General features: G+C 37.1%; 1 protein-coding gene across 5 annotated transcripts in view; it reads left to right on the plus strand.

The window, feature by feature from the left end:
• The window catches only part of cadps2 (Ca++-dependent secretion activator 2), a 149,505-nt gene that overhangs the window by 33,564 nt on the left and 89,351 nt on the right, over positions 1-26,590 (plus strand). For all 5 annotated transcript variants that reach the window (XR_014874911.1, XR_014874912.1, XR_014874913.1 and 2 more), the window contains exons 11-12: positions 454-654; positions 17,421-17,557. Coding sequence is in view for 2 of the 5 variants with exons in the window: in XM_085165256.1 (XP_085021382.1) it covers positions 454-654; positions 17,421-17,557 (338 nt within the window). In the remaining 3 variants the exon portion in view is untranslated. The remainder of the gene's footprint in view (positions 1-453; positions 655-17,420; positions 17,558-26,590) is intronic.

The raw sequence follows: 26,590 nt of genomic DNA on the forward strand, positions 1-26,590 counted from the left end.
TTTGTTAAAACAATAGCACGATAGATTTTGATCATCTTGAAACTGAGTGTGTACAAAGAATAAAGTTATTGGAGACAATAAAATAATTAAAGCAACTGTGATTTATGGAATTATGCTAATCTCCCCAAAACTCTGTCAAAAAAGCTGTTTAAATGTTACGTTTAAATGTAATTTTTATAATTTTTTTTGTGTTATGTTTCTCTGCTAAATTTTGTTCATAACCACGTTCTCTATTTTGAAGATTACATTACAGACTTTTCAATATCTCACTTTTGAGAAGAGTAGGGAGCACAGATTTACTGACCCGTTTAAAAAGAAATTAATTATAAATCATCAAAAAATGATTTCATGGAATATGATGAATATGATGAAATTGTCACAAAGTAAGATTTGGATGTGCTTATTTTTCATTATTCTGCCCTTTAACATTCACTTCTTTTATCTCCTCTTTAGGTCTGCAAGGTGGTCGGGTTTTTTTTAACGTGTTGAAGGAAGGCGATTTGGTGATATTTGCTTGTGATGATGAGCAGGAACGGGTGCTGTGGGTCCAGGCCATGTACCGAGCAACTGGACAGTCCTACAAACCGATCCTCCACCCCCAAAACAAAACCCCAAACTGCAGAGGAGGAAACCAAAAACAGACATCCCCCATCAGTAAGTTCAGCTTCTCACTCGATCTGTTTTGATTATCTGAATGTCATTGAAGAAATGAAAAGCAGCAAACTACAGAAAGTGTTCGAATAGCTTTTAAAACCAAACAGTGTTTATTGGGAAAGGAAACACAACTGTAAAACACAGAGTTCAGGTGCATAGTTACATATTCTGTTGAATGCTTCTGCCTGCAATCTTTATTTATCTATAGAGACTTGGCACAACCTGAGTGATTGTAAGTTGTTGTTTTCTAAGTTTTAGTGTCTTTATTGTTGTGGTTGCTCTTAAATGGAAACCATTAGAAAACCTTTAGTTTTCTTTTATTTTAGTGAAATTAAAACTGTAACCAGAACCATTTGTATAAAAGCAGGTCAGTTACAAATCTTTCTCTTGAGAGATAAATCCCAAATTTTCTTGATGATTTTTGTCGCATTCCCATAATTTACTTCCTAACAGTGAAGCAGGTTGGTAGGAATGTAAATTTTTTTATGTACCAGGTCCGACTCAAGAAAAGTTTACAGTATAAGTGTTGTAATAATAGTAGTAGTAATAGTAATAATAATAACAATAATAATAATGACAATAATAACAACAACAACTTTTGTTTAAAAGCGCCTTTCAAGACACCCACGGACACTTAACAATAAAATAAAACACAGCAAAACAATGACAAAATGAATAATAATAAAAATACAAAGTTTGTTATTATTATTGTTGTTGTTATTATATTTGAGTCACATTAAGAAAAAAAAATAGATTATTGATCATTTTGAGAATAAAGTCAAAATTTTCATATTAAAATTGAAAATCTGTTTTGAGAAAACATTTGTATTTGCATCTCCAGAAAAAAGTCAAAATGTGGAGATCACAGCTGTTTCAGGAGAAACTTCCACGGTTGCTATACCCTGTCAATTAATTAAATCCTACTTCAGAAAATGTTTTAGTAGCAATAAAGGAAATGATTTCTCTTTTAGCACATAAACGATGCGGTGTATGTATAAGGGCATTGAAAGAATGGTTTGAGTAAGCTGCATCTGGTGAGATGGAAAAACACAGAAACAAGGAAGAGTTTGTGTTTTTCAAAATGAAGTGGCTGGTAAAGGACAAATGCAAGGTTATCAATAGTTACACCCTCATGCAGCAAAGAGGTTGTGTGTTGTGTCAGACCGCTGATCAATTTGTTTTACTAAGTCATCTACACGAGGCGTTTTGTAGAGGGTACAGCAGTTGAGGCAGTTTGTTCTGAAACCGTAACTGTAATCTGCTCATAATTGGATGTGTGGATTACAGATTACAGTTGAAAATACAATTACAACTTTTTTCTCAAAATAGTATTTGAACTTTATTCTCAAAATTATCAATAATATTTTTTTCTTAATGTGGCCCTAGTACACCTTCATACAAGTGTATTATACTATACTATTATACTCATTTGTCAGAATACTGACAAATTAACAGTTTGACATGCACAACGTTACCATCATGTATCCTGAGATTACCATTATATAGCATTTCAGTGTTTTAGCACCAGCACTGCTATAGAAACCTCACAGCAGCATTGTGTTCCTTGGTTCAGTCATACAATACAATACAATATAATACAATTGGATTATGCAATTATTTCCCCGATAGCTCATAGTATTACATTAGCACAGCCTTATCCTGGGGTTGTTTTGGTACTCTGTAGTCAGCTTAATGGGAAACAGTTTGATGGAAGAGAAACAGCACCTTTTTAGCATCAGGTTATGTTAAAATAAATAAAACTCTGTTGAAGCCTGCAGACCAAATCTGAAGAGTTTGATATCACTGTATGTTTTTCTAATTTTTGGTCCTGACAGTCTTTAATTTAAAGTAATTCTTTCCTTTTTTTTTTCTCATCCACTGCCATCCTTTTACCATAACACGTTTTTATTGCGATGTTGCTCCCTTCTTTCCACTGTACACAGTGTGAAGAGTTTTTCATTACAGAACACCAATCAGACAGCAGGTTCCAAGATTGTGTTTTTTGTTTGGAGAGGGTTTCATGTTCACATGCTGATTGGTTCTGTATCACACAGTCACACAGCAAGAGTCAGATCGAAACAGCTTAACAGCATTGTAGGTCACACTACTGTGAGAGAGGAAAAACAAACACAACATATGGTAAAGATGGAAGGAAGAGAGTATGGAGACAAAATTAAATGGTGACACTTTTTTCTTTAATACATCACATACTGTTCATCCATTTTCTTGCCGTGTTCTCATTTTCTTGAAATGACTTCCTCCTTTTTTCTTAACAACACACAGTAATAAATGTAGCCTATTTTCAGGTCTGGAGGCCAGTTTGAATTAGAGACTCGCTTCGCACCCTTGAAAAACCCAGTGCTAGCCAGGCTCCTGTGGCTGGTACAGTCAAAAAAATAACATTTACTTTTACAATAATTGATTACATAGCCATGGGGGGTAGATTTCATCGCATCAGATGTCTTTCTGAAAGTACTGGTACTAATTTGGAGGATAAAATTCACCAACTGTTATCATCTTTAATGCCTATTACCAACATATTGCAGAGCAGCTACTCCTGCACAGGTTGATTATCTTGTTATTCATTTACTTTCTTCACTACGTATGCCTTGCATGACTATAAAGAGAGCCTCAAATCAGAAGTACATAACTCCCTGGTATAACTGTCAAACTTAGCAATGGAGTCTCACTAATTTAGAAGATCATAATTTAGAGAAAAAGGTTGCTGCTTTAATTTAAAAAAAAGCCTTACGTAAAGCTAGAATATCCTAAAATTCATCACTGATTGAAGAAAATAAGAACAACAGGTTTCTCTTCAGCGCTGTAGCCAGGCTGACAAAAAGTCAGAGCACTGTTGAGCCAAACATTAATACAATGGTATTAATGGTTGGCTTACTATTAATAGTTAACAATTAACGAGTAATGACTTCATGAATTTCTTTACAAATAAAATTTTAATGATTAGAGGAAAGAATCACTGATAATGATCTCATAGATGTAACATTATCTATGGCTACTTTCAGCACTTTCACTGATATTCATTTAGTCTTTTTCACCAATTAATCTTTCTAAATTAACTTCAGTAATTACTTCCTCAAAACCATCAAAGTGTCTTTTAGACCCCATTCCTATAAGACTGCTCAAAGAAGTTTTACCATTAATGCTTCAATCTTAAATATGATCAACCTACCGCTAATAATTGGCTACGTACCACAGGCCTTTGAGCTGGCAGTAGTTAAACCATTAAAAAAAGCCATGTCTTGACCCAGCAGTCTTATCTCTAACCTTCCTTTTATCTAAAAAAATCTTGAAAGAGTAGTTGTGAAACAGCTAACTCATCATCTGCTGAGAAATAGTTTATTCATAACCTAAGATAACCTTTATTAGTCCCACTCGTGGGAAATTTGTTGTGTCACAGCAGGAAGTGGACAGTGCAAAGTTACAGTAGCAAAAACTAAGAAAAACACTGGAATAGGACAATAAATAAGAATAACATACTATATACAATAGAATAAAATACAACGCTGTCAGAAAAAGAGAATTGCACTCATCAACAAGGATGACAGCTTAGCCACCATTCTCCTGTCACTCACCACCTCCACTGGGTCCATAGAGCATCCTAGAACAGAGTTGGCCCTCCAGATCAGCCTGTTCAGTCTCTTTCTGTCCCCAGCAGAGATGTCTCCACCCCAGCAGACCACACCATAAAAGATGGCTGAGGCCACCACAGAGTCATAGAAGGTCTTCAGGAGTGGGCCCTTCACCCCAAAAGACCTGAGACTCTGTCCAGTCCAGTTTATCATTCACATAAACACCAAGGTACCTGTAGCTATCCACAGCCTCAGTGTCCATACCTTGAATGTTCAGTGGTTGCACTGGATGATGTTTGTGCCTGCGGAAGTCTACCACCAGCTCCTTGGTTTTACTAGTGTTGATTTGGAGGTAGTTCTGCTGGCACCAGTCCACAAAGTCTTGGGTCAGTTAAGGGTACTCCCTGTCATCCCCATCAGTGATCATCAGGCCGACTATTGCGGAGTCATCAGAGAATTTCTGAAGAAAGCACTGGGTGGAGTTGTGGGAGAAGTCTGCAGTGTAGATGGTGAAGAGGAACGGAGCCAGAACAGTTCCCTGTGGGGCCCCCGTACTGCAGACGACCCTGTCCAACACACAGCCCTGAGTTCTCATGTACTGTGGTCAGTCGGTCCTGCTTGTCCTCAGTCCAGCGTCCGATACTGTCGACCATAATATCCTATTAGAAAAATTAGAACATGCTGTGTAGGTATTACAGCTACTGCACTGCAGTGGTTTGTATCATATCTATCTAAGAGACTCCAATTTGTTCATGTAAATGGAGAGTCTTCTTTACACACTGAGGTTAATTATGGAGTTCCACAGGGTTCAGTGCTAGGACCAATTCTGTTTACATTATACATGCTTTCCTTAGGCAGTATCATCAGAAGACATCAGCATACATTTTCACTGCTATGCAGATGACACCCAACATTATCTTTCCACGAAACCAGATAACACACACCAATAAGTTAAACTGCAGGAATTTCTTAAAGACATAAAGACCTGGATGACCTCAAATTCTGTGCTTTTAAATTCAGATAAAACTGAGGTTATTGTACTTGTCCCTAAAAACGTCTTGTGGTTAACAAATTTAATGAACCACTTGTCTTGTCTGTATTACCCTCATTGTTCTATTTATATTTTTTGTCCTGTATTTATTTATTTTTTATCTTTTGTATAATTTTTAATTTGGATGTTTCTGTTTTACTCTTCCTTGACTGGACCTACAAACATTCTTTCTTTTTAAACCTGTATATAGAAGACATGTCTACATTTTCAACCCCTCCCATGCCAGGTACTGTGAAATGAAGCTGATTATAGCTGTATTTATGTAATGTGGTGTGACTGCAGTCCATTCTCGCCACAACTCGTTAGTGTTTAATGGAATAGATTGAAACGTCAATCGCGAGAGGTGCTGACACAGTGTTTGCAAAAGGAAATGGAAGGTTTCCCTGAAATAGCTCTTAACTGGGTGCAAAGTCTTGCTGTGTGTGTGAGCATGTTTGTGCGTAATGGGCTTGAGAGGAAGTCATTCTCACTTTAATAACGATCATAGCTGTTAACCTGCATCTTCATTTCCAGTCGCCCTGCAGGTGTGCTTTTGATAAAAATCAATGTGGGGGTTACATTTCACTAATGACTGCATGTGAAATTGGTTATTACCATTAATAAAGTCACATTTGTTCTGCCTTGACTCCGTGGAAATAGCTGCAAATTTTTTTTTAAACATGAGCGAGATGGTTTTGTTTTCTATTTGAACGTTAATAACTCAGAGGTGAGACAATGAGAGCAGAGCCACAGTATCTTTTCTTTGTCTTTGGAACAGACAGCAGCATCAGATTTTATTGACTGGCGTGTCAGCTCTAATAATGAAGCTGTTTACACATGGAAGCCATGTCAGAGGCTCACACATATCAGCCTACTCACAGTTACTGTCCTGCTCCGAGAATCCACACTTTCTGTTTTCAGGGATAAACTGGTCATTTTATGTACCAGCTGATGCCCAACAGTTTTCTCACACTTAATGATTTTCTGTGTAAAACCTTTATATATATGTGTGAATTCAGTCAGCAGTCTTTCATTGTTGCTTGTTCAGACTGTTTGAGACTGTTGCTGTATATATAATAGATGACTGTAGCCATTGTTATCTGTTGATTTAAAAAAACAAACAAAAAAAAACCCTGTTGTGGAACATCAGTCTGAGTGTTTCTGCTATTGCCATTTAAAACCATAGATCTGACTCAAAAACAGAGGGGTTCACCGGCTGACTATTGGGGACAATAACTTACATAATAGTAATAATACACATAATAATAGATAATAATAATAATGTGGCTGTGGCTCAGGCTGGGGTAGCACAGGTTGTCTACTAATTGGGGGATTGTTGGTTCAATCCCAGAGTGCTCCAGTCAGTAGGATCCTTGGGCAAGATACTGAACCCTGAGTTGCCCCAAGGGTGAAATGTTCGTCAGAGTGTGAATGTTAGATATAAAAACAAATAAATGAGACATGACGCTTTGAATTGCTGCAGTAGAAAATCATTATATAAGAGCAGGTTTATTTACCATTTACGAGATTAACTTCATGTTATAATAAGGGTTATTGAGCAGGGGTTGTCAAGCTTTTGATGATCCTTTTCCAATGACTATGTATGAGAGCTGTAAGTTGTTATGTAGTTGGGTCACTATGCCATAATCACTGAATTTGATTAGAATTCAATGGCTTTTTTAAAGTTGTCTGCATTTGTAAATGGTGACTAGAACTTGGAACATGAAGCCTTGGAGTGGATCTGTTATCTGCTAACCAAATATTCTGACTACAGTGAGAGCCCTATATACTTCCAGTGCTAAGTGAACCCACTAGCTAATGGGTTACCAGACTTATCAACAGTTAGACTTTCTGGAGAAGCCACACAAATGATACTAAGTATCATTTCCCTGGAGAAGTATAATGTATTTATATATTAATTGCTTTTATAGTGCTTTTCTGGTCTTACTGACCCCTCAAAGGACTTTGGACGACATGTCACGTTGTAACTGTTCATTTATACGGTATTTTATTCTGTAGGCTCTCAGCACTTTAACAACTGCACATCCGTCAGCGATTTGGAATCACCAAATAAGATAACATGCACATCTTTGGACTGTGAGAGAAACCTGGAGCATGCAGAGAAAACCTACACAGGAACCAGGAACAATCTTGCTGTGAGGTGACAGTGTTAGCACTTCACTATTACTATTGTCCATATATTACCTATGCAAACATAGTACTTAAAAAAAGCAAAATTGCCATTGTGCTGACTGTAAAATTAAAAAGGCTACAGTGTATATATAGTGGGGGAAATCCCCCCCCCCCCTGCAGATTTTGCAAGTTTGCTCACTTACAAAGGAATGAACAGCAACTGATTTTTCTGGTAGTTTGATGAAGTGAGAATATCAGTGAAACTAGATTTGCATGTCAGTGAATGAAATAACTATTTGATTCTCAAGCAAAACAAGGGTTCCAGTGTCTTGAGTTTTTGTTTAATTTCCATATTTCCTGTTTTTTTTTTTTTTTCATGTATTGAGATTCTAAAGTTTTGTTTCTAGGTCTATTCTGGGTTATTAGGTGTGATTCATTCTTTGTTTTCGTTATCATGTTTGCCCTGTGTTCTCTGTGCTTTGTGTGGTTATTGTTTCTGTCCGGGTTTGTTGCTGTTGCATGTTAGTAGTTGTTTCTCTCCTGTGCTGGTATATAGTTATAGTCCTGTTGTCTTCCCATTCTGTATTCCTTTGCGTCCCAGTTTCATCTGCTTTTGTCCTTTTATCTTCCCATGTTCCCCGGCCTAGTGATCATGTTCTCCATTATCTTGAGTTACCCTTATTCCCCATTCTGGTGACTGTCTGGTGTCTCTGTGTCTGTCAGTCCTGTCTCCATGTTTGTTTACTACTTTCAATACCATTAATATTTATATAGACTCTTTTTCTCCAATTGATCCTTCTAAGTTGACTTAACGGTCAACATATCTTTTAGACCAGCGGGTTGGAAAGTCCAGGCCTCAAAAATTCCTATTTCACTCAAGTTTCATCTAATGTTTTGTTTCTGAATTTTTGGATGATATTCTTTCTCTCTTTATCAAAATGAATCTACCATAAAAATGAGAAACTTCTTGTTTCTTAATAAATGAGCAACTTTACAAATTCAACAGGGGATCCAATGATTATTTCCCCCACTGTAAGAAATAATGTGCATGTTTTACAGGTGCTCTAAGGCCTTAACATTTCGTTGTACCTCAGGAGAACATTAGTACCTGGAAGAAATTTCCACACATTTTTTAGATATGTTAAAATGATCTTTTCTTTGCAAGACACTGGAGTTAGAATTTCCACTTCTAAATACCTGGGACACTGTACAATATGTAATTAAAAAGAGAATACATGGATTTTGCAGATCTCATAAACCCATTTTATTCACAATAGAACATAGAAATATAACAAATATTAAAATTGAGACGTTTTACTATTTTAGTATAAAGTAGTACCTCATTTTAAGGGCAGCTACACAGCAGGAAGCAAGAAGAGGCTGGAAAAGTATATAGTACAGGAAACAAAAACAACTGGAGGAAGGTTAATTGGCAGACAACCAGTTTATTCTGGTAAAGTAAAAATGGGGCAAAGGTTCAGAAATTTCACAATAATGTTCCCTTTAACATAAAATTGCAAAGACTGATAATTCTGTTATCTGTAGTACGTAATATCCTCTAAAGACTCGTGCGAAATCTCTGTGCCAAAGAGATGAGGCCAAAAAAAAAGGATACCAATGATTTTATAGGCTTGTAATGCAGTCTTAATCACTTTGTTTTAGAAATGTTAACTCTCTAAAGCCTAACATGTTGCAAGGCATGACACCAGACAGATGTTTTACAACTTTCATTTCAGCATCTCTTCTGTGAATGTCCAGCGCTGTAAAACTTGTAGTTTCAACTGCCAAAGCAAATTAAATCTTTTTAAACAACAGATATTTCTCTTGAATTCCTTCTGAAAATTTTGAACACCACAGTTGATGTCCTGGTTCATCTCCTGAACCATTTGCTCAATTGAAAGAATTTCACCGGTTCCTGAAAGCAGTGGCTCTGTTCTTTTCAGTGATATTAGGGTCATTACGGTAATCCTCGCCACATCCAAATCTCGGAAAATAACACAGAAAACAACACAACAAACCTATAACCTTTAATGATTTAATTCATTTCATTTCATTTTAATTAACCTTTAGTTAAAAACAAGAACAAGAAACAATTCCATAACCTTAAGAAAATAGCTTTAAGGATATAGCACCGTACAAAACAGTACTTACACTCAGAAACACCATGGAATTCAGATGTTTTTGCTTTTCTCTTAATTTGGAAAATATCTTTTACTGTGTGAGGAATTGTCTAAAAAGTTTAGTGGAGCTTTTATTGTGCATTTCCTTTTACCATGTATTTTTAATTTGTTTTTTTAATTGTTTAGATGTGGGTGTTTGCTGTGTTGTTTTCTGTGTTATTTGATGAGATTTGGATGTGGCCCCTGTCCTGGGATTACTGTAATGATCCTAATATCACCAAAAAAGCACAGAGTTGATGCTTTTGGGGGCCGCTGGGATTCTTCGATTGCGCCAGTAGTTCAAGCATTACAGTAGTTTGACTTAAAAGTTTGACCTAAATAGGATAAATCATTAGAGGCTATCGGAAAGTTTAGTTTTTATATTTAGCAATGAGAAAACCAATTTTTCAAGACATATGTTAGCTCTTTGTGGGGTCAATTAAGCTGCTAATGTTCTCACCTCCGAACTTTATTGAAAGGACAACCAAGTCTGAAAGAAATTTGAGTTAACATGATTTCCATGATTGAATGAAATGGACCAAAAACAAAGTCCAAATCAGTGGAAACCATCGGAGGCTGTGACTTTTGGACTCTTGAATTCCACTTTTCTCACACAGACATCGACTTTTTTTGTTAATATGTTAAGACAGATCTACAGAATGGCTCCTGAAGAGATGTTTCCACCTGTCATCTGTGTTTTTGAAAGAAGCTGGTGGTTGGTTTGAAATCAAGGATGATCCTAAGGGGAATGTCCAGTTATCTTACGCTCTTGGGGTTCAGCATCCCTCTTAAATGCAGAAGAAGAGCTCTGAAAGTTTGTGTGTGCTCCTTTTTATTTTTTGACAGAGTTTAGTTTGTCTCTTTAAGCTCTACACAGTGTGAAGCTGCAATCAGCCAGTCCAAGGCTGATGGACTTGTCTGTCTGTGTCTTCGTCTCTGTTTGTTCTGTCATCACCAGAGCTGCTCTGCTCCGACAGGGAGGTCATGTCAAATCTTTCAACCATGTGCACCTGAAACTGAAACACTTTGTCCTTATCCTCTTTGTCTGCGTCAATAACCTGCCATCAGGGGCCACTGCCTCTTTTCAGAGCAGGTTGTCACATAGATGTGACTGTTGCTGTGATGATGGCAATGAAACGCAGACTAGATGGGTATAGAGAGGTTGGACAGAGATGAATACACATGAAGAGAAGATACAGATGAGCATGTGTTACATTTTAGTTGCGCACCTGAGATGGGTGGTGTTTTAGCAAGCAATCGAAAATAATCTAGCAAACATAATCTTTTTTTTTTTTTTCTTTCTTTTTAATTGGTGCTTTCTTGTTGAAACCTATTACCTGTATTGACTGGAATGAAGAGAGCTGGGCCAAAAGACTAGTTGGAAAGGTCAAATTAAGCATGGCAGTAACATATTATAGTGCATGTAATTTTAAGTACAGCTTAATTTCATGGTAATTCCCAGACATTTCTTTTCCCCTTATGTTACATCACAAGTACGCTGTACTTCTCAAGGCATGAGCCTTATGGAGTAACTTAAGCTTTCTAACTTCCATATATTTTACAGGGAAGGGTGCAAATTGTACTGCAAGTAATTTCAAGTTCAGTGTAATTAAACACTAAGTAAAGACTGCTTAAGTAATTTTGTGCATAATGGACGCTTCACTGTGAAACTCTCTTGTTATGTTAAATATAAAAATGATAGCGTAATACGAGCTTTTCTTCCTTTCTTATTGCAAATTATACATTCATACATACAAACTTTGCAAGCTCATCTGATCCTATAATAATGGAGACAATATTTGTTATTTTCATTAACCATTAATTAAAAACAATAACATGAAACAATTCCATAACTCTGAGATGTTTTTCACCATACTGACATGATAGCATTACAAAGTTTCTGCAGACTTGTTATCTGCACATCCATCTTGAAAATATCCCATTTCACCACATCCCAAGCGAACCAGTTTGAGATGATTAAAGGTTTGAGATTTGGCACCACCTTCTCCTGTCATACCTAATGAAGTGCCAGTGTAGTTTCTTGAAGTCTCAGCTTATCTACGGATTGTGTTGTGCTGTTGCTCCACATGCCCCCACAGACCTCGCAGACAATGGAAGGGGTCATAACACAACTCTTCAACATTTCAATAACCCTGCAACAGTACTTAATAGTTTTCTCTCTGAAATATTGTATTAAAGTGAATCTCTATGAATTTCAAACTTTTGTCAGACAAACCCATGAATTTAATAATGTTACAATTTACCAACTTACAGAGTGAATTTTTACTCTCTGCTAGGCTGTCTAACTGTGGTTTTAGATAATAGCTTAGATTTTAACTCAGCTGTGTGTTATTGGCTACTGTAGGAAGAAACATCACATTTTGTAGCTGAATAGTTTAGTTAAATGGCTGTGTATGTGATAGCTTTGCTATAGAGCTGTAACCTGTCTAGGCTCTCTAATTAGTAGTCATATTGTCGTTAATGCTTTTTCCCCAAACCCACCTTAAACCAGTCTTTCACTCCTACTACACTCCTTACCACTATCTCGCTGTCCCTGTAGATGTACGGCACCAACCTTTCACTAGATCCACCAAGACTTCGTGCAACTCCTTCTGACCTTCTCTATACTCTCCAAACAAACATCACATCTGTAGTGCTCTTTCTCAGCATGTAGCTATGCTGCAGCTCAAACCTCACACTTTCACATTCTCAACACACTCTTCACATGTTAGTACATTTAAATCTTTGTCTTTTATCACACTAACCTGTTCCACATCTTTTCCAGTTCAATTTGTATTTCCAGTCAATTGCTGGAACTGCATGTGTGTAATTCCTCTTTCCACTAAAATTACTTACTCAGTTATTAAGATTACTAACACTATACTTTAAATTACTTGCAGCACAGTTTGTGTCTTTTTTCGGTAGAATACCTGAGTGTTATGCAGGTAATTCCGTCACCATGTGTCTCCTTTCCTGTAAAATAGCCATAATTTCAAAATACTCGTTATGCTATATTTTAAGTACTGGGTAAGTAAATTTAATCACTGGTTAATTCTATGGTGATTTCAGGAAAAACAACCATAACGTCTCCATCTCTTGCCAGTAAAGAGAAGCCAACAACAGATGTGTAAAAGCTCAATTTTAGCTTTTTTTTTTTTTTTTTTAATTTAAAAAAGGATATTTAAAGCTTGCATGCTGTCATAAACACTTGAACAACTTTGATGCATACAGTGTGACTATTTATCCTGAATGATCAGGTCCCATCACATCTTAAAGATCTCATTGTCAAAGTAGATTAAATAAAAGTTTTTTTTAATTGATTATGAATTCTGTTGTTGGAGTCTGAATTTGGTCCTTTTTGTTCCATGATTTCTAAGATTTTAAAATATTTTTCATACTTAAATGTTTCAGATCATCAGTATTGAATAACAGACAAACATAATCTGCGGATTTAAATAATGTAAATAAATAATGATTTAATGTTTTATAGGAATTTATTAAAGTGGACCTTAAACACTACATGTATTATTTTATTTCCATCATGAAATAAATCTAAAACAACTGTTGTAGATTTAAGACTGTCTGCGACTTGGTTTAAGCCATACGTGTTTACATTTTTCAAAACGTTAGAAGGTGTCGAGCACCATCTCGGGCCTGTAGAGAACATAACATCACTGGGTCGGTTGACTGTTACTAAGAGTAGTTTGTTAGTTAACTAGTGACAGAATTGATCATTTAGCGTAAACAAGGAAACTAAAACCGAAAAGCAGTGTAAGGGGTTGCTTTTGTACTGCCCCCTGCTACTTTTAAAAAGTCAAGGATTCACTGCCCACTTTCATTCTGTCTCTTTAGCAGTAAGGGGTTTGTATGTTGTGTGTTAGTGTTGGGATTTCATTGTTTGCTTTGGTTAAAAAAAAAAGATATATTTTGTGATGTGATGCACATGTAGTAACCTGTTATTTTATGAACTGGTTGGATGTGCTGGCACAAGATGGCCTTCAACTGTTATAAATGCTTCAACTTAAACACTTATTTCTTAAATCCAGCTTCACAGACAGTGTTTATGTTTATGCTCTTTAAAAGTAGGGCTCCATGCTGTAATTAGCCAGTAGAAATTTAAAATATTCTAGTGTTTTGTGTAGATCTAATATTTGGCAGTAGAATATTAGTAGTAAGAAGGGGCTCGTCTTACCTCGTCTGTTTAAAAACAAAACGTAAAATGTTAATTTGGGTCCTTTAAGGAATAGGAAGCCAGTGTAAAGAGGCCAACACTGGGTTATATGCTCCCTTCATTTTGTACTAGTCAACAGACAAGCAGTTGCATTTTTGGACCAACTGGAGACGATAAATAGAGGACTGGTCGAAACCAAAGTATGCTGTAGACTCGCCCACTGATATATTCACATTTATAAGGCTATTCTTGGTTTGCTTGCATGTAATTTACAGACTTCATCAAAAAAGGTACTGTGTTAGATCCCAAGAGTTCTGTCTCAGAGGTTTGTGCTGAATTTGGAAAAAGACCATTCAAATTTGCAGCTCCTTCCTCTTGTAATCACCTGCAGAGTAAACAAAAACATATCGAACTTAATAAATCTAAGGCAATTTTAAATGTCTTGAATGCAGTTAATCCAGGCTGCTAATGTTTTGCCTGAATATTATTTGTTTCAATTAGTTTTAAGAAGGTATTCATTCTTTATTGACACTGAAGTATAAAAATGTTGGTTGCTTCTTTGTTTTGTTTGTTTTTTTACTTTCTGCCTGTACTTAACTGGTGTATGGCTTTGTGAGTCTATGTTTTATTCATTTATGAAACTTATGACTGTACAATGGCTGTGCGTGTTTGGTTTAGGTTGCATGTAGCTACTAATACCAGTCATAGTTTGGTGTCCCCAACAGAAACCAGTCCTAAGAATAATCGATTGAATCTGTGCCTTTGACTGACCATTTTTTGTGCAATTGTGTGTCATGTTCAGCAAAACCAGAAAATTATGCTCATGTAGTCACACTAATGAGAAACTTCCAGAGCAGAAAAACCTGTAGATAGCCGAGAAAAATGTATGAAAATCGATCCATATTTTCTGCTCATTCACACACACGCGCACACACACAACCTGAACATAATAGCTGAAAGTTGGACTTGACAGAAATCAACATCACTCCTCAGGCCGTCTGTCTCCCAATCAATATTACCCCTCCTTTTCCCTCCTCTTATTATCAGTACTAATCTATATCTCTTTGTCTCGCTTTCTTTAGAGTCCTATCTCCTTCACTCCCTGTCTTTTCTCTAAATTACATTGAGGACAGTACACTGTTATGGAGGTAACAAATTTAAAATGACCTACATCGGAATTAGAGAGAAAGCAGGCCATCACACCCGAAGGGCAGTCGCTGACAGAAAAGTGGAAGAATGAAAAGAAAAGATGGAAAAAGAAAGCAGAGGAGCGTTGATTGGAAGTTGATTGTGGAGATTTCACTTCTCCTGTTTTTTTTGTTTTTCTCTTTTCTCTTTTGGACAAAGGCAACAAGAAAATGAGGAGGGGATGAAAAGCACAAATGCCTGAGAGTCCTCATGGGCTTCTCTGCATCCACACAAAAAACAAAATGACAGCGATAATAAAAGTGATCACTAAAGCTTGTCTTGGGCATGAGCCACAGGCGTGGAAACAGCGCCAGTATTCTCAGTGAGCTGTGGTCTTTTGTGGGGCCATGTGTCACGGTCAGAAGCTTCCCATCCTGAAATGTACTCCCACAATAAAGGCAGAGTGGAGAGTGTTAGGCTTTTCATTTGGCAGGGCCATTATCAGAAAGGCCTGAAAGGACTGGAAATGACCCAGGTTTGCTCAGGCTGGGACACCCTGCGCCTCTTCGGCTTCTTCTATTTTTTTTTTTCATTTTCTGTTGATTCTTTCATCACTGACCCCAAAGCCTCATTATCGCCTGCAGCTTCAGGCAGTGCACATCCAAAGTGAACTGTCAGGGCTGCTGCATAAAAATGACTTCATTACTAGCTATTCCAGAATGTACTCATATGAAAATCTTGTAATGTTTTTTTCCTCTATATTATTAATAAAACTCAGGAACACACCCAAGTTGATGAAATAATCAGTTTAAATAATATGTATTATGTGCATTTTTAAAAATACATTTTTAGTTTTATAGCTGGACTTTGTCCCACATTTGTTGCAGTTTGTTTTGACACAGTCACATACACACCTGCCACCCCAAAATACTCATAAGAAGAAATAAAAACTGCAATTTGCTTGATTTTTTCCATATTGTGCATCTTTACATTCTGCAGTCTTAAATGCAGTCACTTTTTTTTTTTTGCCGTACACACATTAGGTCTTTAGCATGTCTGATACCAAGACCTGAGACAAGACATGAATTGATCCATGGTTTGTATCAAACTTTTCATATTTCTAGTAAAAAGATTTTGGTTTTTTTTCCTATTAATCACCCCTTTAACCTTTAACCTTAGTAATTCCGCAAAGTGTTTCTCATTGTCTGTCTTGTCCATCCATTTTATGTCTGATATGATGGGATAAAAGAATGAATCAGTGATTTGTCTTGTGCATACTGTAGGACCTGTCATCAAACTAATAACATTGTAATTTGTAGCAATCCCCTTTACCACCTGAGCTGTAGCTTTTTAAATATTTACATATTATTATAAAAGTGACTGACACGTTTTTATTTATAGTGGATTGCTCTCATTGGTATGTTCTTATTGCCATAGTTTAAGTATTTTCCAGCACCGATGGTCATTAACACGGGTAAATGACTGAAATTATATGACTGTGGATACAAGTAGTTGAATTGAGCAGCAACTGTGCTCAGACTTGGAGAACGGATGAGGAACTCAGACATGTGGTGGGAAGCTTTTAGTCAAGACATGAGGTGGTTCGGCTCTTACTGGGCGCCTCTACTTCAACGTTTTTAGGATGGGCTCATTTCTAAACTCTGGGAAGAAACCCTCAGAATGGACTGGAGAGATTTTAGTATATCCAGCCTGAAAACACCTTGGGACTGGGACTCTGCAGATGCCAAATCTCCCAGTCTTTCTGTCTCCTGTAAACTCAAATATACAGATGTAACGTTACCAAACCTTGACCCAGTGATTTTGCAAACTCCATTTTCTCAATCATATGACTTGACCCAGTGATGACACAAGATTGAGCATGATTGCACAAACTCATTGCTATTGATGTTACTTCAGTTTCTGGCCTACTGGCTTATATACAATTAAGATCAAAGATTTGACTGAACACATACACTATTGTCAGAAGTCAAAGTCTCTTGTCATTGCCTCCTCAAAGTTTCTTAAGTCAGTCACATTTGTCCCATCAGCTGTTGAGCAACTCACATTTTGTCATCAGTAAAACATGGCACATTGCACAATGTTTGAATGTAGACATGAAGCCTGATCTGCTGTTTTAATAACTGATTTATTGCTATTTTCCTGTCTGTGTTTTTTTTCTACCCTACTTTCAAGTGTTTAATGATCACCTCATGTTTCCTGAGTCAGTTGTTGAATTGCTCTTTGTGGGCAGTGTTGGGACATCTACTTCTAACTAATCTTTAGAGAAATATCCCATAGATTTATATTCAGGATTGCAACATCTCTCATATCTTTATCACTAATTGTTTCAATTGTTGTTGAGTTTCAGACCAAAGAGCACGTTTCCCTAACCTCATCCAGACTCCGCTGCTCTGAAAAAACCCCCCCACTATAGTAGCATAGTATGGATTTTACAGTTCACATCTAGTTATCGAGTTCAATTTTTTAAAAACTCTTGGCAAGGTTGTGCACATCTCAGTGTCGTTCCTTCATCCACCTCTGTGTTTTCTTTTCAGGTCTTGATCCATCTCAGCGTCAGGCAGTGGAAAAGTTGATCTCAGCGTCTCCGTGTCAGTTCGACCACGCTGCCCTGTTCACCATTTTACAGAAACACACACTACAGCATCGAATGAACGACTCCTTCTCCTGCTTGGTATGTGAACAAGAACCTTTTCATCATTCGTCCTCATTGACTATTCATCTCAATGGTACTCATTCATCACTCAAACTTTCTTCTGTACCATCATCATGTATCATCTGTACCAAAATACGTAAGCTGCTTAAAATCCTCATGAAACAGAACAGTTAAAGAACTTGCAGTGAGCTTGTAATGGTATTGCTAAAACAAGTTGTTTAATTAAAGTTTATGAACCACCAAAAAAATAACCAACAAGTACTTTAATACGTAGATAATGTTTGTCTACATACAGTACATTTTACCTTCAGGGTTCTCAGTCTATAATGATGGCTTGACTGTGCAACCAAAACAATAAGAGGATTGTTTTTGGTTTCTGGTACTGCCAGTAAATTTTCCCGGGTAGCAGAAAAAAGTGGATGCTACAAAACAGAAAGGTTCCCACTGGGGAGTGTGAGAATAATAGAAAGACAAAAGTAAAACAACACACTGATGCAAAAAGCTCCAAATGTTGTTAATGTTTTTAAAAAGGCATTCAGTTGGAATCATTTCTAAAACAAAACAAAACTATTAAGTAACATCAAATACTTATTAGACTAAATCGAATGGATGGTAAAATGCATGGTGTTCACAATAAATTATTAATTACTGCCATACGTTCTTTATAGAAATATCTACACACACACTCTGATCACAACCAGACTTTCAACTATTGGATAAATTGATGACTTTTAAATAAAATTCAACTTCTTTTGTAAATCATGTAGATGTATAGCTACTGTGACTTTCTAAAATATATTTTAAAAAAGCACAACTGTCCAAAAAGTTTTTTGTTTTTTTTTAAATTACATCAGAATATTAATTATAATAATAATGTCTAATAATGTCTGTACTATGGCAGGCTGTCCAGAGTGTACAGCGCCTCTTGCCTTATGGATGAGCAGAAGAAATGAATAGTTCGATGGATTAATGTGTGTGTGGAAAAATTACAACATATATAAACATCTTCTGCATCTAGTAACATTTTATGTCTGTTTTTATAGCTAGGATACAGTTAGATATTTAATATAGTTATAATTCACAGCTTTATGTCTGTACATGTAGCGCTTAAATAATCAGATCAGTCTATTCATTAATCGACCAAAGATTATTCAACAACTACTTTTAATGTTGTTTAATGCTTTAACTGGTTAATCCCTGGATTTTTTACTCACAACATGATCCCCAAATTCACTCACCTCGCCAATTGTGAAGCCAAAATGAATAACACACTATTTGAACAAAAGATAAAAAGATAAACTTAATATATTTTTTCTTCTCCTTAACAAAAGATAAAATAAGAATTAAAAGCTTTATAACAATGAATTGGTACGCACTGATGTCACTGAACTTCATTTTAGCACTAGACAAGCCGTTCAGCTAATTTGTCATGCTCGGTGACCTTCAAATAATGGTGACGGGTTGCATTTTAACAACAGATGCAGCCTGGCCCCAGTCCACGGACCTCCTAGGTGGAAATAGTCATCTTTTCAAACGTGAATAATTTGTGATGCCTTCAGTTGTGCTTAAATGTCTGCTGGTTTTGGATTAGTGCTCCAACAAAATAAGAATTTTTAAACTCGTAAATATAATTTTAATTAAGGTCCTGCTGTTTTCTATCCAAATTATTGTTGAAGCACTGCATATTTAAAAAATGAATGAAAACAAAAATAACTAAAACTTTTCAGAACAGTTTGAAGAATGAAAGAGATATAGGAGCTCAGTGTGTGTGTGTGTTCAGCCTGGGGCGCTCTCTCACACTGATTAAGGGGATAAGCACTCTAATCAATACTTTCCAAATAGGAACATGACCCTCATGGACAACTGCTGTTCTGAGTCAATGGAGGAGGAGGAAGCAGTGAAGTGAAGCCTAAATAAGCGAGTCCGTATGTGTATGTGATTTTTTTTTTTGTTGTTGTTTTTTTGTTTTTTATAGTGTGTGCAGTTGTGGTTAGGAAGCATTGATCCAAATCCCTAAAGTGTTGTTCATTAACAAAATATACCAATGGCAGTTTTCATTAAAGAAAAAAAGAATCAATCTTTTAATATCTTTTTTTTAGTAAAAGTAATTCAAGTGATTTTATTTTTATTTTTAAAGGTTATTTATAACATTTTAAGTTCAAAATTACATCAAATCACCCAAGATAAAAGGACAAAGGACAGAGAAAAGAAAACAACAACACCACCACCACAACAACACTGGTTAGTCAGTCTATATTAAAAGTACAAGAGAAATAATGGAGTCCAAACAAAATGCTCTTCTGTGTGAAGTTAGACAGGGCAACAGAAAGTTCAGAGTCTAAAAGATGTGGGGAACAAGTCCAAGAAGGAGTTAGGGTCCGGCAGAGGTGTAGTTTCACATAAACATAAAGTGCAGGTGAATGGGTTAAACATTGTTGATTCTCTGTTAATATGATTGAGTGAGTGTTAGCAAGACCATAACGAACCTCTACAATATACAGAAATGCAATCATCTCACATAGCCAAACCCTAAGGCCTAGCACTGCAAGTATACCATCTGGCTTTAATTTTAAGTCATAAATCCAGCTATATATATATTAAATATCTCTTCCCAGAAACATGTAAGTGTAGGGCAAGACCAGAAAGGGTGGCCAAGGGTTCCTTCCATTGCTTTGCATTTATCACACAATGAGGAAATAAATGGAAAAATACTGCCAAGCTTCATTTTAGAGAAATGCAAGCGATGAAGGACTTTAGACTGTATAAGTTGTAATTTGACATTAATAGAGCAGACTTTAATCTTCTTCAACCCATTGGCCAATAAATTCTTTAATATCTCTACTTCCATGTCCTTAACCCAAGCATCTCTGATGAGGTATGTAGGTGCTGTAAGTTTAAAAAGTGCAGTAAACTGGCTGACTAGGTGTTTGTAGGAGTTTTAATCAAATAATCATAAAAGTCATTAAGAGCAGGAGGCTGATCCAGATGGGAGAAAGAGTGTTTAACCAAACATTCAAGTGATTTTCAAACAAGGGAACAATCACCGGGAACCAAATTGCCTGCTCTACGTGCAGTATTGTTTTGTTGAGGAAAATAAGCTCTCAGTTATTGGAGCTTAATATTTTATTCACATAAATATGTGAATGTACTTGGAGAATATGATAGCCTGTGCAAAGAGACATGATAACTTCATATTATTTATGACAACTTCCTTCTATCCTTTAAAATTCACAGAATTATCATTGAATGAAGATACCCTAAATTTTAAAACTGGGTAAGTCTAGCCATCTTGTCTCTCCAGGAGTGACATTAACATCCCTCGATGTCTTCAGCTCATACACATTTCAAAATATGAAAACACATTTACACTTGAAATTAGGCCAGAAATGAGTAATACTGATGAAAAGTGCAGTTGAGTAATACTTCCTAGTGTGAAAGTTTCAGACCTCAAAAGACTGCATCACAATTTCTTGTAAAATTCCACAGTAAAATTGCTTTTAAATAGCCTTTTAAAACCTGCTCCCATATCTACTCTTGCAAAATATACATATAAATATTTAAGATAGGTAATGCAAAATTCAACTTAGGCCAGTTTGTCTTATCCTTTGAGTAAATGACTGGCGTTGGGACGTGGTGGTCCAGGGTGTTGTCATCGCGGGCCCTGGATCCTATTTTTCCGTCCTGCAGTGAGGTCTGTGGAATAGGGGTCCTTACTGAGTCAGTTGTTAGCATGGTTCTCTCCTTCTGAGGGTACTCCTTTACCTCCTGGTCATATGCATCCCAACCCTCCCCGCTACTCCCTTAAACAACACACCACTCACAGACATAGGGTCTGCATGGACCACAGTGGTTTGGGCCATTTATATGAATTTCCTTGATGTGCTGTGCGATGACCTGCCCCTGGTTTTTAATTACATTGTAGTCATTACAGCTCATGACACATCACTATAAACAATGAGCCTTTGAGAGCAGGTGCATTACCTAGAAGATGGTGGGTAGGGCCACTGAAGTGGTCCCACTCACCCTTTCACTGCTGTCTGCCTCTTAATTTTATCTGCATGTTGGACATCAAGGGCTTAGGGTGGAGTTGTGGATGAGCACTGTTGACCAACAGTCAGGTGCTCATGTCACATCTATTCCATCAGTTTTAAGAGCACTGTAGTTTACACAAAGTTATACCCATCTTTTTCACTTTGTACACATACAGTGGTGTGAAAAAGTGTTTGCCCCTTCCACAGTTCCAAGACAAAAACCATTGCTAAGCAAAAGGAACATAAAGGTTAGTCTCAGTTCTTCCAGAAACAGCTTGATGATCCCAAAGACCTTTGGGAAAGTACTCTGTGGACTGACAAAAGTTTAACTTTTTAGAATGTGTGTCCCCAATTACATCTGGCATAAAATTAACACAGCATTTTAAAAAAGGAACATTATACCGACAATAACATATGGTGGTGGTAGTATGAGGCTGGTCTGGGGCTGTTTTGCTCAGGACCTAGAAGACTTGCTGTGGTAAATGGAACCATGAATTCTTCTGTCTACAAAAACATCCTGAAGGAGAATGTCCCGCCGGCTGTTTGTGACCTCAAGCTGAAGTGCAGGAGCAGGACAATGATCCAAAATGCAGCAGCAGGTCCTCCTCCAAATGGTTTAAGAAAACTGTTGGAGTGGCCTAGGCAAAGTCCTGACCTGAATATGATTGAGATGCTGTGGCATGACCTTAGAAAGGTGGTTGATGCTTGAAAACCCTCCAGTGTAGCTGAATTACAACAACTCTGCAATGAATGAATGAGTCAAAATTCCTCCACAGAGATGCAAGAGATTCATTGCTAGTTATCACAAGTCCTTCATTACAGTTGTTGCTGCTAAGAGTGGCCGAACCAGTTATTAGCTGTAGGAGGCAATCACTTTTTCACGCAGAGGCATATAAGTTTGGATTTTTTTCCTCCTTAATCATAAAGACCTTAATTTAGAAACCGCATTTTGTGTTTTGTGTTAGCGTTATCTAATATTTATATTTTTGCTGATCTGAAAGTGTGACAAACATACAAAAAAATAGGAAATCAGGAAGGGAGCAAACACTTTTTCACACTACCGTACACCAACATACGCACCAATATATCACTTCCAACTTTGACGAGTGGGAAGGGGAGTGGGCGGGTGTTCCTACACTGTTGTTTCCTGCACCCTGCCAGGGCAGTGGTTGCCTGGTGGCTCGAGGGCCAGGCTGGCTGCGTCCCAGGCTCGCTGTTCGTTTAGTGGCGCAGTTCTCTGGCACCTGGGGATCGCTGTTGGCTTATGATGGGATGGCTGGGCTGTTGCAGAGTAGACTGCCTGTTGCCGCTGGTTCTCTGGAGCTGTTGTCTTTTGGTTGTGAGGGCTCCATCTGGAGCCTCCCTCCTCCTCCTGCTGGGATGGGCACACAGTTGTCATCCTCGGAGGGATTTATTGCAGCTTCTCTCTCTCTCATTTAAATCATGTATTTTTTTCACTGTGGATTCTGAAAACCTCACCCAGAGCATTGTTGGAATTAGGATTCCATATTTTAAGTAAAGCTTTGAAAAGAGTTCTGGTTTAGGAAGACCAAACCACGAAAAAGTAGTACAAAAGGTCACACAAACACACAAATATGTATTTTATCATGGGTATTGTGCTGACCCACATTTATTTATGATATAATGCAAAATCTTTATAATAAAAGAAAAACAAAAATTGATGTCGTCATGAGGTGATGGATCTAACCATCAGCTGTGCTTTTCCATAACCACCCACCCCCACACCACCCCTTTATTGGGTTATATATAAAGGGGCCCGTAAAAGTGTGCACTGAACTAGACAACATTTGAAGAGCAGTAATTTACCTTCAACTCTAAAAAAATGTTTATCATTAGACATTAAAAACTCTTTGTATCACATCACCATACTTTTGGAGGATGAAGACGCAGGTGTCCTCACCTCCCTTTGAACCTGTCTGAGCATCCTGCTGCTAAATTAACTTTGTGTTATGCTTCTATCATTATAGATCCTAATGTAATTACTTAGGTCTATGCATGCACACGGTCCAGACTCTCACTCCTTTCATTCTGAAGCTTTCAAATTATTCAGTTATATTTGTACTAATTAGAGGAATCTGCATAAGAAAAACTAACAGGCTCCAGATTGTGTTGTAAGGAGAGATAGCCCTCCTGGGAAAAAATCCAAGTAGGAAAATGTTGGGAGGGATTTACCATGTCTATTTTCCATCTAGAGCTCTCTAGTGGATACATTTATAATGGTGACACTTTTTTAAAAAAAAAATTACCTATAACACTAATTAACTTTTCAGCTGACATATATACTGTCATGGATGTTAGTAATTAACAAATATTAGCAGATAATACTGCTTAGAGTGAAATACTGTAGCACAAAGCTGTTGTTTATTCAAGTGTAGATCCGCATAAGAACCAAACCAATAAACTAAAAACCAAACCAAGGATTACTGTTGCTAATTATTGTATAAATCAATCTTTTTGATTTGTTTTTAGTATATTGTCGGTTGGAAGATATTACTGTATTCTATTCAGTAACTGGGGTTAGTGAATGTTTCAGAACCACCAAACTGATGTTTCCATACTTAAGCATAGAAAAAAATGAACATTACATACTTTCTATGTAACATTCACAGACATTCATGAGCAACTTCGGATTAGTATCTTGCCCAAGGATATTTGGCATGCAGACTGGAGCAGCCAGGGATCAAACCACCAACCTTGCAATGAGTAAATCACCTGCTCTGTCGTTGGGGCTACAGCCACCCTAAATATGTCAACAATATTTCAAATATTAGTTGAGCAAAAATATGAGTATAGTTGCACTACCTGACAGTATTAATGTAATCTTTTATATTGAATTACATTTATTACTACTGTAATTCATTATTATAAGGATATCCTAATAACTCCCTAAAAAGCCTTCGGTTGATCCAAAGCAAGAGTACTGACAAGGACTAGAAGAGAGAGCAGAATTCTCCTGTTTTGGCTTCCCTTCATTGGCTTCCTGTTAAATCCAGAATTGAATTCAAAATCCTGCTCCTCACATACAAGGTCTTAAATAATCAGGCCCCATCTTATCTTAATGACCTTGTAGTACCATATCACCCCATTAGAGCACTTCGCTCTCGCTCTGCAGGCTTACTTGCTGTTCCTAGAGTATTTAAAAGTAGAATTGGAGGCAGAGCCTTCAGTTTCAGGCCCCTCTTCTGTGGAACCAGCTTCCAGTTTGGTTTTGGGAAATGGACACTAGCTCTACTTTTAATATTAGGCCTAAAACTTTCCGTTTTAATAAGGCATATAGTTAGGGCTGGACCAGGTGACCCTGAATCCTCCCTTTGTTATGCTGTGTTAGGTCTAGGCTGCTTGGGGATTCCCAGGTGTTTCTTCTTCAGTCACTTTTTTCACTCACTATGTGTTTATATGTGTTTATATACCTCTCTGCATTTAATTATTTTTATTAATAATCTCTGGCTCTCTTCCACAGTATGTCTTTGTCCTGTCTTCCTCCACTCACCCCCAGCCAGTCATGGCAGATTGTTGCCCCCTCCCTAAATCCATTTCTGACAGAGGTTTTTTCCTATTAAAAGGGAGTTTTTACTTCCCACTGTCACCAAAGCGCTTGCTTACAGGGGATCATATGATTGTTGAGTTTTTCTTTGTATCATTGTAGGGTCTTTACCTTACAATATAAAACACTTTGAGGCAACTGCTGCTGTGTTTTGGTGCAACATAAAAAAAACTGAATTGAATTGATAGCTCAGAGCGCTTTACAATGTTATAGAAAGAACCTGATAACTCCTTTTGAGCAAACACTTTGTAACAGTGCAGAATAAAAATTCCTTTTGGTGAAGTTGGTACCTATTAACTGTGTGAAATTTTCACTCGTTTAGCACTGTGCTCCAATAAACTTTCAATGATTCCTGACCCTTTAAAAATAAAACTTACATGAGACAATTTTATTTCTTTATGAATGTTATTTATTTTAACTGTCATAAACACAATGTGACAGTGAAAATGATAATAAAAACTGTAATGCATTAAAACATTTAGAACAGGTAGATTATCCGGTCTTTAAGTGAGGACGTATGAATCCCGCTTCTGGGTCAAAGCTAGTCTGCGTTTATCAAGGCTGTTGTGTTTTTAACATGTTTTAATGCTTTGTATCTTGTTCTGTTTAATCTCAGTAAGCCCCTAAAAATGAGGCAGTGATTACTGTCGGACTCTCTTGGTTTTTATTACCACTGTTCATTTTAAAGCTCCGTTTTTAAAACCTTACAATGTAACTAAAGCCCAGCCCATGCAGCAGTATATTAATGAATCATCTTGTATTGTGGATGGATTATCTCAGTTCCATCGGGAACCCTTGCGTTAACTTTTATCGAGTGGCAAAGTTAGCGTTCATCCTCCAGCTTCACTGTGCTAATGTGTTTATATCAGGGGTCGGCAACCTGCGGCTCTTTAGTCCTTATAGTCCGCGTGGTTTGGGAAAATAAATTAGTACTAAACAAGTATTTAGTTGAAGTGTATTTTATTTATGTTCCTTTTTTAACTTGTAGTTCTAAATTGGAAGATTATTGTGATATTGAAATATAAAAATACAATTATATTTTATTATTTTTTCATCGCTCAAAATAAGCGTCACACTCGCGGAAGCCGGTATACCCGCCGAAACGCCGTGAATTTATTGAGACTTTCAATCCCAGGTAGGCCAATTATGGATCTTCGGATCCACATTATGTCAGCAGCTGTTCTCCACCTTGAACTATGTTAAAAACAAACACCGCTCATGCCTCACAGATGACAGCTTACAGTCCTGCTGTTCAGGGGGTTCAGAGGTTCAGGAGCAGAAATCCCATTGTACCACAGCAGACCTGACGATGTTTGCATTAACATGCTTTTCAGCATCTCTTTATTGACCACTTTTCACACACGGTTGCTGTACGCATACAGCCGGCTGTAGCTTTTCAGCTCGCAGCCCGACACAGACCAACACAACAGCACACATAGCACAGACGTTAAGGCG

The sequence above is a fragment of the Neolamprologus multifasciatus genome, chromosome 7 (genome assembly GCF_963576455.1).
Source record: "Neolamprologus multifasciatus chromosome 7, fNeoMul1.2, whole genome shotgun sequence".
In the NCBI taxonomy this organism is placed as follows: Eukaryota; Metazoa; Chordata; class Actinopteri; order Cichliformes; family Cichlidae; genus Neolamprologus; species Neolamprologus multifasciatus.